This window comes from Chiloscyllium plagiosum, chromosome 27 (genome assembly GCF_004010195.1).
Source record: "Chiloscyllium plagiosum isolate BGI_BamShark_2017 chromosome 27, ASM401019v2, whole genome shotgun sequence".
Lineage (NCBI taxonomy): Eukaryota > Metazoa > Chordata > Chondrichthyes > Orectolobiformes > Hemiscylliidae > Chiloscyllium > Chiloscyllium plagiosum.
In genome coordinates, this window is record NC_057736.1 from 11,858,826 (window position 1) to 11,874,014 (window position 15,189).

At 43.1% G+C, this 15,189-nt stretch overlaps 1 protein-coding gene across 2 annotated transcripts in view; it reads left to right on the plus strand.

Moving 5' to 3' along the window:
• pacrg (PARK2 co-regulated) overlaps positions 1-15,189 on the plus strand; it is a 299,906-nt gene that overhangs the window by 188,131 nt on the left and 96,586 nt on the right. For both annotated transcript variants that reach the window (XM_043717409.1, XM_043717410.1), the window contains exon 3: positions 290-461. In XM_043717409.1, coding sequence (XP_043573344.1) covers positions 290-461 — 172 coding nt within the window. The remainder of the gene's footprint in view (positions 1-289; positions 462-15,189) is intronic.

Here is a 15,189-nt window from a genome sequence, read left to right on the forward strand (position 1 = left end):
CCCCCACCCTCCTCTAGCTTATCTCTCCACACTTCAGGCTCTCTGCCTGTATTCCTGATGAAGGGCTTTTGCCCGAAACTTCGAATTTACTGCTCCTCGGATGCTGCCTGAACTGCTGTGCTCTTCCAGCACCACTAACCCAGAATCTGGTTTCCAGCATCTGCAGTCATTGTTTTTACCAACCTTCTTGCTGGTGTGAACAGTTTCCTCTTATTTACTCTATCAAAAGCCTTTATAATTCTGACCATGTGCTCCTGACGGATTAATTACTTATTGCTCTCTTCTCCAGGTGGAAATTGAAAAACTGGATTACCATCACTACCTGCCTCTTTTCTTTGACGGCCTTTGTGAGACAACCCATCCATATGAACTTTTTGCCAGACAAGGAGTCCACGATCTGTTGGAGCATGGTGCAACAAAGGTCCTTCCCGTCATCCCTCAACTTATCATCCCCATAAAAAGTAAGAAACTGAACTCTGTTTTTAACCATTTGGGCACAGGGATTTGTTTGAAAGATACATGGGATTGGCTTCAAGAAACAACACCTTACTTGTGTTTATCTAATGCCTTTAACATGATGAAATGTTCCTAGATGCTTCACAGGAGCATCATAAAACTAAGCATGACACAAAGTCACAAAGCTAAGTGCAGAGGCGATGATGTGTAGTGGAAGCATTCCAGAGTTCAGGCATGGCGAGCAACAGGGTGTAACCCAGATATGAAATGCTCGAATGGACAATGCAATGTTATAGAGCACTGTATGCAATCAACAGAAGCTGAAGGTTCTCTTTACTCCATGCACACATACAGAGACTAACATGTAATAATGCGCTGAATTTCGGTTTGTTGACAACACTCCACAAGCCACTTGACATTCCATGGGAAATTCCATCTCTAAATTAGCTTGCAGCTAGATTTATGACAATTCAGTGGCGCAGACAAGGGAGTTGAGAATCAAAACAGCCTGAATGGGAACAGCAAAACCAATGTATACTGGAACATTTATATCTTGTTGACTGATATCACGGACTTTTACTGTTGCCACATTATGATTGGGTGGCTGGATACTAATACATTGTACCAGTAACCGAGTCACATACAGTAATTGCCTTGTTCTCAACGAGAATTCAGCTCGGTAAACTGAGATGTCTGATGTCAGCCACTGTAATATACTTATGTAAGTTCCCTATTTACACAATGAGCAATGTAGATTACTGTACTTGGTCTGAGACTTAGCGTTTTATGCTGCCTAGTCCCTGCTCCTGAAGATTTTCTCTCGTGTGTATTCATAAAGATGTAATTTTGAGGTCTGTTGTTAACCAAATCACAACGTGAAAGTTGCAGTGAAACCTCTGAGATACAAAGATTACCCAGTAGTACCTCAGCCTTGTTTAGCAATAATTTTATTATTGCAGACAAGCCAAACCATGAAAATATGTTTGAGCTTGTGAGTATCTATTCAAGAAAGATCTGATTCTGTCAGTGCTTTATTGGGTGGTATCACCCTCGGAGACAGGTGTAGCTGCCCTATTGTGATATCATGGAGGTCTATTTCAGTAGCAGTGGTCCTTGACATAGAAGACTCTGAACAGTAGGTTTGAAACAGAAAGAACACAACAGAGAGGGACTGTGCAAAGTCAAGCAAGTCTGCTGATATCCCACTCTTTATAATACTTAAGATTCAGGAACAAATCATTTAAACCCATTCCCAATTAAAAATTGCATGACTCTAGTACAGGATTTTGATTCTTCCCTTGAATGCTTGTCATTGGAAATGAAAGCATTGTGCATGCAACTTAAAGACCAAACGTAAAAATGGAATCACTGTTCCAATAACACTTTACAATTTCTCATACTTCAAAAATGATCAGCAAGAATTTTATTAAAGTGGCTTCCAATTTAAAGGAGTGATTTCATTTTCAGAACTATTTCTTGATTTGTAGGAATGTGCTCTTGCTTGCTCCCATTGGAACTAACAGCAACTGTTACATTATGTGAGCAGAGATCCACGTCCCCAACTCCCAGTGGCTAAGACTATTCATCATTTCTCAGGGTCAGATGCTATTAAGTGTGACAAGTTCACACGGAGCACTGGTCACTACTGTATCATCAGGGAAATGAAGACTGGGTACAGGAGCCGCGACACCTTGCTGATCAGACAGCTGTACAGCATTTATTCTTCTGTAGCACACGTGCAAAATGCAACCTGTGAAGCGAGATTTTGTTTTAAATTTCATGACTGATTCGCATTTGCTCCTTTGTCGTAAAGCCACAATTCGTGGAAGTGCAGAGTACCTCTTCCTGTGAATGGGTGATCATGCCTCAAAAATAAGACCAAAGCAATGACCCTTGACTCCTTTATCTACATTTCTCAGGCAAAAGATCTATCTGTCTGGAACAGCTGCTAGGATGTTCCTGAATAGCAACTTACAATAAATTGTGCAAGTGTGGTAGGGAAGGAATCTGACATCCTGATGTCATGTACAATGACAAACACGCCACATGATTGAAGAGAGTTAGCAACAGATTTCAGAAACGTGCCTAACAGGCCATTTTTTTTAAAATGAAAAACTCAAGGAATAATAAGTGACTTTATTAAAGCCTACATAATACTCTGAAATCTGCTATGTACAATTGAAAAATGGTAATTAAAATAACTTTGTTTGCAATTTGTTAAAATTACTACTTTTACTGTCCTGCCTCAGTTAAAATTGAAATCTTATGTATCATGGGTTTTGAAACACATGTGACTATGTTTACACTTAAAACCTGGTCAGTAACTATTTTCTGGAAATCTCTGGTCGTGAATATCACAAAGAGCAGTGCAGGAAACTAGCCAGCAGTTAATTTGCAACACCTTCTAGATAATGAAGAAAACAGGACACCTTCTATTTTTCTTTACTGAGGTATAAGTAGAGTCTATCAAACTTTTAACAATCTATTACATTTGAATGTTTGTCTGCCTACACAAAATGAGGTGGGTGGAGGGTGTTTTGGTAAATTATATACTTTGTTGATTGGGTTTAAAATGAAGACATTTCAACCATGCAAAAGCCTTAATTTCCCTGTGGTCCATGAACAATGCCTGGGCCTTGTTGAGGCTGAACACACTGGGGAATGGTTAACACTCTCAATGTGCCGGCGACCAACACCCTGCACCCAGCCAACTGGAGAATTTTCCATCACACTTTTTCCTTACATAAAACATAGAACAGAACAGCACAGGAACAGGCCCTTCAGTACTCAATGTTGTGCCAAATATGGCGCCAAGTTAAACTAATCCCTTCTGCCTGACTATGGTCCATATCCATCTATTTCTTGCTTATTCATATGCGAATCTAAAAGTCTCATAAACACCCCTATCGTATCCACCTACACCACTAACCCTGACAGCACATTTCAGACACCTTACCACTCTCTGAGTAAAAAACTTGCCCCACTCATCTCCTTTGAACTTTCCCCCACATTCCTTAAATGCAGGCCCCCTTGTGTTAGACATTTCAACTCTGGGAAAAGGAGTAAATGGAGGAGAGGCTTTTAGGAGTCAAGAGGTGTGTTATGCATTGCAATATAACCAGTTTCTGACCTGCCGTTATAGCCAAGGCACGTATTGAAGTTATGGTTAACAGTGATTCGAGCCGTATTTTCACCAGCTGCCCTCTAGATGCTGTGGATGAGAATTTGTTGGTTATAGTCTCATGCTGGCGTTCGATTGTTCCCTGACATTTCAGGAGTGTGAATTTTCCTCATCACTTATCAGCCCAAGCCTGGATGGGGCCACACACTATCTCGTTATCTGAGGACAAGCAAATGAATCAAAAATGCAACCTCACACCTGAGTTCATGATGTCAAACAGCAGCTGAAAATAGTTGAAGCTGAGGGATTGTGCTGGAGTGATTTCATGAAGGAACAATCATCTTCTGTACATGGTGAACATCATGTTAATTGTTGAAAGGAAAGTTACGTCTTCTGCTTATGGTGTTATATTGTCTGTATTTTCTTTGATGCATTATTTTTTGTTGGTACCGAGGCCATATTTTCTTCTCCTTTCCAAGATTCCTATTTTACCGCCTTTAATTTTCAAGTTCTCTGTCCTTCCAACCACGTCGCTGTCTCGCAACCTAGCACAGAGGCCGGAAAATTCTTTGTAATCAAAACAAAATGCTGCAGATGCTGGAAATGTGAAACAAGAATGCTGGAGCAACTCAGCAGGTCTGGCAGCAACTGTGGAGAAAGTGAAACGGTGTTAACATTTCGAATGCAGGATGATCCAAAATTCTGAAGAAGAGTCATTCGAGACTTGAAACATTGAATCCTTTATAATGATGTTTATAAGAAGAAAATTATCTAGGTTTATAAGAAGAAAATTCATTCTTGACAGTGGAAGAAAACTTTATATATGTAAATCTGTTCTTCATCCAGGACCTTTGTTTACAGTCGTTGGGAATCTGGTCCATTTAAAGAAGATTAATTTAAGGCTCTGTTATCTTAACTTAGAGTCAAGGTTAGAGTGGTGCTGGAAAAGCACAGCAGGTCAGGCAGCAACTGAGGAGCAGGAAAATCAACATTTCGGACAAACGCCCTTCATCAGGAATGAATCAGGAATGAAGAGCTTTTTCCCGAAACATCAATTTTCCTGCTCCTCAGATGCTGTCTGACCTGCAGTGCTTTTCCAGCACCACTCTAATCTTGACTCTGATCTCCAGCATCTGCAGTCCTCACTTTCGTCATCTTAACTTAAAGGCTACTTCTGCTCTAGTTGATGGGTTGGCCTTTTTTTAAAATTCATTCATGGTATATGGGCTTCACTGGCTTGACCCTAATTGCCCTTGAATGGTGTTCAACTTGGAGGGAACTATGCAGGTCATGGTGCTCCAATGTATCTGCTTCCCTTGTCCTTCTCAGGCGGTAAGGTTTATTAGCTTGGAAGCTGCTGTCCAAGGATCCTTGCTGACTTATTGTATCTTATAGATGGTGGCAAGACTGTCACTTTGTATGGTGGTGGTAAAGGGAGAGAATAGTGAAGGTATTAAATGCAGCTTAAATCAAGTGGACTGCTCTGTTCTGGGTGGCGACAAGCTTCTGGCTGCTGTTAGATCTGCACTCATCCAGGTAAGTATGGAATATGTCATCATATTCATGACTTATGCCTTGTTGATGGTGATTAGGTTTTGAGAAGTCAGGAAGTGAGTTATTTGCTGCAGAATTCCAAGCCAATGGCCTGCTCCTAAAGCCACTGTGTTTATATGGTTGGTCCAGTTCAGCTTTTGGGCAGTTGTAGCCCAAAGGATGTTGATTGTGCAGGATTCGGCAAAGGTAATGTTGTTGAATATTTCTCTCTTGTTGGAGATGGTCACTGCCTGACATTTGTGATATGCAATTATTTCTCGCTGCTTATCAATGCAAGTTTTTCTTTATTTATTTGTGGGATGTGGGCATCGCTGTCTGGGCCAGCATTTGTTCCCTGTCCCCAGTTGCCCCTTGAGAAGGTGGGGCTGAGCTGCCTTCTTGAACCTGCCTTGGGTTTACTCACAATGCCATTAAGGAAAATTCCAGGACCCAGTGACAGTGATGCAATGGTGATATATTTCCAACTCAGAATGCTGAGTGACTTGGAGGGGAACTTGAAGTTGGTGTTATTCCCATTTATCTGCAGCCCTTGTCCTTCTTGATGGAAGAGCTTGTGGGTTTGAAAGGTGTTGTTTGAAAATCTCTGGTGAATTTCTGTGGTGCATCTTGTAGACAGTACACACTGCTGCTACTGAGTGTCTGTGGTAGGGGGAGTGAATGTTTGTAGATGTAATGCCAATCAAGCAGAGGCTGGTTTGTCCTGGATGGTGTCAAGCTTCTTGAGTGTTTGTGGAGCTGCACCCATCCAGGCAAGTGGGGACTATTCCATCATACTCCTGACTTGTGCGTTGTAGATGGTGGGCAGGCTTTGGGGATTCAGGAGGTGAATTATTCGCCGCAATATTCCAAGCATTTGACCTGCTGTTGTAGCCATTGTGTTTATGTGGCAAGTCCAATTGAATTTCTGGTCAAAGATAATCCTCAGAATTTTGGTAGTGAGGGATTTGGTGATGGTAACATCATTGAATGTCATGGGGCTGTAGTTAGATTGTCTCTTTATGGAGATGGTCATTGCTTGCCATTTGTGTGGTGCGAATCTTGCTTGCCATGTGTCAGCCCAAGCATGGATATTGTCCAGATCCTGTTGCATTTAAACATTGACTGCCTCAGTATCTGAGGAGTTGTAAATGGTGCTGAACATTCCCGCTTCTGACCTTATGATGGAGCGAAGGTTATTGCTGAAGGTGGTTGGGCCAAGAACACCACCTTCAGGAACGCCTACAGCAATGGCCTGGAGATCCAACAACTATGACCATCTCCCTATGTGCCTGGTATGACTTTAACCAGCAAAGAGTCTGCCCCTTGATGCCCATTGATTCCAGTTTTGCCAGGGCAGGTTGATGCTACACTCAGTCAAATGCAGCCTTATGTCAAGGGTTGTCACTCTCACCTCATCTGTCTGCTTTTAGACACAAACCACTTCCATTTCTGAGGAGTCATGAATGGTGCTGAACATCATGCAGTCATCAGCAAAGGTCATTCCCTCAGATCTTGTGATAGAGGAAATGTCATTGATGGAGCAGTTGAAGATGGTTGGACCTTGAATACCACCCTGAGGAACTCCTGCAGACATGTCCTGGAGCTGAGAAATCTGACCACCAACAACCACAACTACATTATTCTTGTTTGCTCTTCCTTTTTCCCAGTCATTTCTCACCTTCCCTCTTCCTGTCGCCTTGGTAACTGTTGACAAATGCTTTAAAATCGTCTTTGAACTTGCTCTCATTTGCAGTCACTTATGTTAAAGTGGGTACACTGCTTTAAATTTGATCTGCTGGTCAGATACCCTGCCTGTCTCATTAAGCTAACTGCTGATGCAAGGCTACAGATTTTTTCTTTGAAACTATTGTCGTGTACCCAAATCACCCAACCAGACAAGATCGCTGTCAAATCTTGCAATTTTGACTGATTATGGTCAAATCATTTTAATCTGGCTTTCCTTTTCATTGGGTGCCAGCACTTTTGGCACAGGCTTTTGTCAGAATTGCAAATTCAGGTCTAAAAGATGTTATCACGCTTGTTTGTGCTTTGACGATAATCTATGATTTTCTTTAAGGCTTCTTGCACAAAAAAACTTGCAATTCCCACCTCATTGATGTTTTTTAAGTTACCTGATTAGGCAGTGTCCCCCAAGTCAAACTGCCGTTGGGCTAATCATCACTTGGTAAAGCTATGTTAAGAGGAAGCCTACCCTATAAAACTATCAGAACATCTGAAAACAAAACAAAAGCTGAGCTCCACCAACGAGAGGGTTGAACAATTGAGAAACCATGGGGCTGTGTCCTGTTTGTTCAGCCACTGAACAGTCCATTCCTCACCCTGCGCCGTTTCCTGTGGAAAAATCTGGAAGGAGACTCCAGAGTGTTTCCAAAAATAATGAACAAAAGAACCTGTGGGGTCATGAGGAAGAATTTTTTTTTTATAACACATCTGGCTGTTTTGATCTGGAATGCATTGCCAGAAAGCACATTCAGTCATGACTTTCAAAATGAAATTGAAGGAAAGCAGATCTGTGGGGAAAGAGCAAAGGACTGAGGCTAATCAGACAGCTCCACGTACCGTCGGAATGGATGTGATGGGCTGAATGGCCTCTTTCTGTGCTGTGAGATTCTATGATTTTGGTTCAATGAAGTGAGATTGACCAATCGACAGGAGCCACAATGAGACAAGGAAAAATACAAAATTCCAACCAAGGCATCCAGTAAGTTCACTGTTACAGTTTGAACTTAAACTTTACTCAATATTGACATAAGAGCCCACAAATGATTTGGGCTGAAATTTGTAAATTTATTGCAATAAATTTCTTTGAAACACATATATTTCCAACCTTCCCATGCCATTCACTGTGGTTCAGTGGTTGGCACTACTGCCTCACAGTGCCAGGGACCCAGGTTTGATTCCAGTCTCAGGTGACTGTCTGTGTGGAGTTTGCACGTTTTCCCTGTGTCTGCATGGGGTTCCTTTGGGTGCTCTGGTTTCCTCTCACAGTCCAAAGGTGTGCGGGTTGGATGAATTAGCTATGCTAAATTGTCTGTAGTGTCCAGGGGTGTGCAGGCTAGGTGCATCAGTTAGGGGTAAATATAGGGTAGAGGAAATGGGTCAGTGTGGATTTGTTGGGCCAAAGGGCCTGTTCCCACACTGTAGGGATTCTATGATTCTGTCCCTCTCATTACCATACCTACCCCTCCATTTATCTCTCTGAAATCACTGCATCCCATTCCCTATCCCATACCATCTGCCATGCTCCCATGCCAACATTTCCTCCATATATTGTCTCTCCCACATTGACACTTCTGTGGCACCTTCCCCCATATTGCCCATTCATTTCTATTCTGTACCATCCCTTCCATGCCCCATTCTCCCTTGCCATTCCATCCCATATCCTCATCATGTCTCCACAATTTCCATGTCACCATCCTCATGCCAATCCCCTCTTCCATGCTCTACCCAAACACCAATGCCTACATACTCCCATGCTGCCACCTGACTCCCCCTCCCCATGTTCTTCCACCAGCACCTTCCTCGTTCCTTTTTCCTGCTCACACCCCCTCCCCCAATGTTGCCAGTACCATCAACAGTTGATAGTTGCATGTGCGTCAAGTTCTACAGTTCTCCATATGTCCTGCCTGCAGACAGACAAAGACTGCATTTTGTTATTATTGACTTTTTGGAGCACACTTCTCATTTCTAGAGAGGGTTCCTTCGCTTTCTCCCATTTCCAAGATTTCCCTTTCCAGCTGGCACTGAACCTTGTGCAGAATAGGATTTCTTTCTGATCAGTATGGCACCTGGCATGCTCAGAAACACAACAACGAGTTTAAATTTTGTGAAGCGAGTTGCAGAGAAATCGACATTTATAGATCTTCTATCTGTTCAAAAGGGGAGAGAATGTGCCTTCAGTACCTGGCAAATACCCTTGCTGGAATTAATCCCAGAGAGTTTCAGTACCATGTGACTGAGCCAAACCTTAGCAACAGATGTATCCTGTAAGAGTGAAGCCACATGGTTTATCCACATTTCCCACTGTTAGGGGGATAAAAGCAGGAGTTTGCTGTTCAGCCCATTGAGCCTACTCAATTAGATTATGGCTGATCATACCTCAACACCACTTGCCCACACAATCTCCATGTCTCCATATACACTCACTTTATCTCCAGCGACATATTGTTCTCTGTCAACTTGATCAACTTATTCAATGACTGAGCTCCCACAGCCTCCTGAGGCAGAGAACCCCAAAGATCCACCATCCTCTGAGTGAAGAAATTCCTCATTGGTTCCATTTGAAATGGCCTTGCCTTCTCCTGAGATCATATTCCCTGAACTTGGAGTCATGACATGGGGAAATTTGCACCCACTCTATCATGCCCTGTAAGAGTTGTATAAGTTTCATTGAGATCACTTCTCATTTGTCAAATCCATGTCCCTAGGTTATTGGGCTGGGGTTCTGGATTACTTCTGGATCCAGTTCACTAATATCCTTGCGGGAAGGAATTCTGCCATCTTTACTCCGTCTGGACTACATCTGAATCTAGACCACAGCAATCTGGTTGGCTCTTAATTGAACTCTGAAATGTGCTACTTGGTTCAAGGGGCAATTGGGAATAGGCAACAAATTTAGATCTTGCAGCATCACCCATGTTCAATGTAAGAATAAAGAAGCTATTCCACTGGCTGCAAACATAAGCTGACCTTTGAAAGACAGACTTCTGAAACACAGTCTACAGTGACTTGAACTCCTAGTCAAGTTGGCTACCTAGTTTGTAGTGTTGTACATTCTGCATTCCAATTACATTAAGGGGACGGAGGGGTTGGGTGGCAGTCTGTTAAACTCCATTAAAGGCAAGGACCTTAAAGAACTTGAGTGAATCATATGTCCATTCTGATACACAACTCCATGGCGACAAACTATCAATCCTAATCGATTGAACTCAGACCTGATTAAATCAAGGTATAATTGAAGTACACAATCATTTTGGATGACTGATGTGTTGAAGAGGGCAGTGTGTTATATGCACATGTTTTCCTCAGCCGAATGGACAAGCTAAGAGAGAGTTTTGCTTCTGCTTTGTCTCTCCACCCAAATTCTATTGAATCTTATTTTTTATTGAATCCTATTTTCTGTTGTTTCACTCTCTTTCTCTTCACAAATAGCAGAGATTTTAATGAAAGAACTCTGCTCAGCTATTGATCCAGAAGATCAGACCAATCATCCATTGCTCTTTTAAATGGTCTCAATGTTGAATTCAGAAGATCACGAGTCAAAACAACCAGACCACTCAATTTAGCCTGAAGCCAGTCAAGTCACTGAACTACACTCCCTTTCAATCTTTAAAGGTTCTAGACGCATACCTCTACTGTGGCTAAACTGTCCTTTCCCTTCACTTGGTAATCTGCATGTGTGTGTATGTGTTTGTGTGCACGCGTGTGTGTGGTATGTGTCTATGTGTGTGTTTGTGACTCTGTGTGTGTGATTGTGTGTTTGTGTACCTGTATGTGTGTGTGTGTCTATGTGTGTGTGTGTGTGCGCGCATCTGTGTGTTTGTGCCTGTCTGTGTGCCATGAGAGACAGAATTTTGAGTATTTGTGACACCATAAGATGATAAGGAAGAGGCCATTCGGGCCCTTTTTGCCTGCTCCACCATACAATAGGATCATGGCTGATCTGTCATTCCATACTTGCACTCTCCGTTTTGTGGCTGCATACTGACACAAAGTACTTTTCCAGCCAATGAAACACATCTTCAATAATACCTTCACATTGTCAGCAATATTGGTTAGTCATGCTATCAAGCATCAAGTGGGCAAACTCCCTTGTCAGTTCCCAATCCGCAGTAAGGTTTTTACCTGATTGTTGAGCCTGACTGGACAGTCAGTGATCAGCAGCACACTGCTGTGGACTGTTCTAGTTCAGGTACAAGTGATGAAGCATGCAGTACAGAATTCATTTGGTCCTGAGCCTCTAGTACACAGGCACCTACTGTGCCATCTCCACCAAAGCGATCTATCACCAGTTGGTCATCAGACAGCAATGAACCCCTTCCATTGGCTTTCTGCAAACCCTCATTTATGGGGACATGGGATCATTATAAGAGACACAGTTTATTGCTTGACAATGATTATGGAGAAAGATGGAAAAAGAAAGGCAGGCAGTAGAGAGGAATCCAATGGTGGAATATGGAGAGGGAACCCAGGAATTGAAGTGGTGCAGAAAGGGGAAGGGGAGGTCTATTTTCATCTCTAAATCTGGAACGCTTTGTCAGTCAATGAGAGAAGGACACCACAAGCTAAAGCAGAAACTTGTCTAATTTATTTAAATTCTCCAACCTCCCAATGTAGCGCAAGGTCAAACTTTGCAGCGTTTAGTGATTGCTCCACATGCAGGTTGCCAGTCTTGCCTCCTGTGTTCACAGGCTGAGGAACCATCCTCTGTAATCTATTGCACAGAATTAAACAAGCTTCCTGAATCTCAAAGGCCAGTGATTTGCGAAAATTAATTATTAATATGTTTTAAACGATATTCTAAAGTGTGGAACTCTACACCTGCTTCAAGATATGTCATATCTTTTCAGAAACAATTCGTCCATGTATTTCTGCCAGATTTAAGAGACACCAATACAATCATAAGTGTTTCATTGTATCTGACTCCTTAACTGAGGTTGTCAGGCACCAAGGATAATCAATATCAGTCTTGGAGCACAACACAGGGCTGTTTTGATCACTGGAGTGAATCTGATTTGAGTAGAAGTGAAAGAAACCTTGGGCACTGTATATCTGAAATGATAAGCAAAAAATCCTCCTGTGCTTGCTAGCATTGTACAGTTTGGCCAGTCAGCAAAGGAGCAAATAATTGTGCAAATGCATTTGGGTCATTAAGTCTTTACAGCAGCATGACCAAAAAAAAATCACCCCACTTACAAGAATGCCCCGGAGAGTGACAAACCTATTAGCAATAAGCAAAGCTGGGATTTCGTTCCATGCATTTCAAAACCTCTTGGGTGTCATTACTTACATTGAAGCTGACCCAGCAAGAAATTGAACTGTGGAAGGCTTCAACGCTTCTTCATAGCCCAATCTCATTCTCCCCTGGGGCCTACAACAAATCTTTTTTGGAGAATTCACTGACCATCAAACAGGAACAAGAACTTTGTTTCCCCTCTCCATCAACATCCCTGAGACCATCCAACTCAATTCAAGCCAGAGTTCGAACCTCAGCTAGCCTGTAGGTCACTTAGGGTCATACAGGCACAGAGATGTACAGCATGGAAACAGACCCTTCGGTCCAACCCGTCCATGCCGACCAGATATCCCAACCCAATCTAGTCCCACCTGCCAGCACCCGGCCCATATCCCTCCAAACCCTTCCTATTCATATACCCATCCAAATGCCCACATAGTCTGCACATTTACGAACTAATGGTTTTAAGTTGTTATTTTATGATATTAAAAAATTGTATGTACGTCTTCCTCTGGCAGCTCATTCCATACACGTACCACCCTCTGCGTGAAATTGTTGCCCCTTAGGTCTCTTTTCTATCTTCCCCCTCTCACCCTGAACCTATGCCCTCTAGTTCTGGACTCCCCGACCCCAGGGAAAAGACTTTGCCTATTTACCCTATCCATGCCCTCATAGTCTGTACCTTTAGCCATTTAACACATCTGAATGTCCAATATTAATATGCTTCCAAAAAAAGCTGGAAATCCCCTGAACAGAATCAGCCGAGAATCCGTTCCTCTGAGCTTCATTCAGAAGCTTTTGTGACTTCCTTGTCATTTTACTTGAAGCTTTCCTTTATTCGTTCGGGGGATGTGGGTGTTGCTGGCTGGGTCAGCCTTTTCACATTGCCCTTGAGAAGATGGTGGTGAGCTGCAGTCCAATTGGCTTAGGCAGACCATTGCTTTCGGGAGGGAGATCTGGAACCCTCTGTTTCTTGACATTCCTCATTGCACCCTGGGGCTGCCACACTGCACCCACCCCAGGGTCCCCTCACTGATCCCAGAGCTGTGATGGGTGTACTACAGGCAGCACCACCAAGAGGCAGTGGGCAGCTGCTGCTATGCAGAGTAGACAAACAGGAGACTGGAAGAACACAGCAAGCCAGGCAGCATCAGGAGATGGAGAAGTCAACATTTTGGCTATTAACCCTTCTTCAGGCTGCTGTGAAACACCCACCTCAGCTCCAGGATCAATGGGCACCTCCTGACATCTGATCGCCTGGCAGCCTTCTTTGATTTGATTTATTATTGTCACATGTACCAAGATACAATGAAAAGCATTGTTTTGTGTGCTAACCAATAGACAATAGACAATAAGTGCAGGAGTAGGCCATTCAGCCCTTCAAGCCTGCACCGCCATTCAACATGATCATGGCTGATCATCCTTAATCAGTATCCTGTTCCTGCCTTATCTCCATAACCCTTGATTCCACAATCCTTGAGAGCTCTATCCAACTCTTTCTTAAATGAATCCAGAGACTGAGCCTCCACTGCCCTCTGGGGCAGAGCATTCCACACAGCCACCACTCTCTGGGTGAAGAAGTTTCTCCTCATCTCTGTCCTAAATGGTCTACCCCATATTTTTAAGCTGTGTCCTCTGGTTCGGCAAGTCTGGTTCCAGACAAGTCATACCTTCCATAAGTACATCAGGGTGATGGAACAGAATTCAGAATACAAAAATACAGCTACAGAGAAGGTGTAGAGAAAGATCAACTCTAATATGTGACAGTTTTACTCATAAGTCTGATAACAGTGAGGAAGAAGCTGTTCTTGAATCTGTTGGTAAGTATTTTCAAACTTTTGTATCTTCTGCACAATTGAAGAGGGTGAAAGAGAGTAAAACGGGGGTGGGAGGGGTCTTTGATGATGTTGGCTGCTTTCCCGAGGCAGCAGGAAGTTTAGACAGAGTCAATCGAAAGAAGGCTGGTTTGCTGGGGAGATGATTTGGGTTTCCAGACAAGGCTAGAGCAAAAGGGGTGAGGTGAGCCTCTCAGCTGGCTCTCCAGCAGGTAGCCAGGAACCCTGTGACCTAGATTAAATTCTACCCCATGCGGTGGTACTGTGATTTAATGATTCTCCTCAATCACCCAGAATCACGGATACCATCCAACAACTGCACAGGAAGAAATTAGCACTGACCAGGAACCAAACCAAAAATAGTTTGTGGCATGTGGAGAAACGGTGGGTCAGAATCCTGGATCTCCCTCCCTAAACCAATGGTTCACCTACACCAATTGGACTGCAACAGTTCAACAATGCAGTTCACCACCATCTTCTCAAGGGCAATGTGAAAAGGCTGACCCAGCCAGCAACACCCACATCCCCTGAACAAATAAAGGAAAGCTTCAAGTAAATTGGGAAACACATTCCAAAAACATCCAACAAAAGGAAAAACTTAATTTGGCAAGTTTATTAAAATGGAAATAAGACACAGAGTTTATGGAGAAATAGAAGATATTCAGACAGCACCTTCTAAGCCCACGCCACTTCCATCAGGAAAGACAAGAGCAGCAGATATATGTGAACACCACCACCTTCAACTTCCCCACTAAGGCCCTCACCATCCCGATTTGGAAATATATCTCCGCTCTTTCACTGTCGTTGGGTCAATATCCTGGAAATCCCTCCCCAGTGATATTGTGAGTCAACCCACAGCAGGTGGAATGCAGCTCACCCTCACCTTCTCAAGGGCAACTAGGGACAGGGCAATAAATAAAAGCAAATTACTGCGGATGCTGGACTCTGAAACCAAAAGAGAAAATGCTGGAAAATCTCAGCAGGTCTGGCAGTATCTGTAAGGAGAGAAAAGAGCTGACGTTTTGAGTCAAACTGACCCTTTGTCAAAGGTAAAAAAAGGGAGAAAAGGGAGGTATTTATACGAGGCTGAGAGAAGGTGAGTCATGGCTCCAGAAGCAAAGGTAGCAATAACGAGGTGATAATGACAGTGCATCGAGAGATTTTAGGGAGATTAGGAGCTGGGAATGACCAAGGCTGAAGCCAGTGCTATGTGACAAAATAGGTGGGGGTTGGGGGGATGGGTGAAGCAGAGGCAATATGGAAAAAAG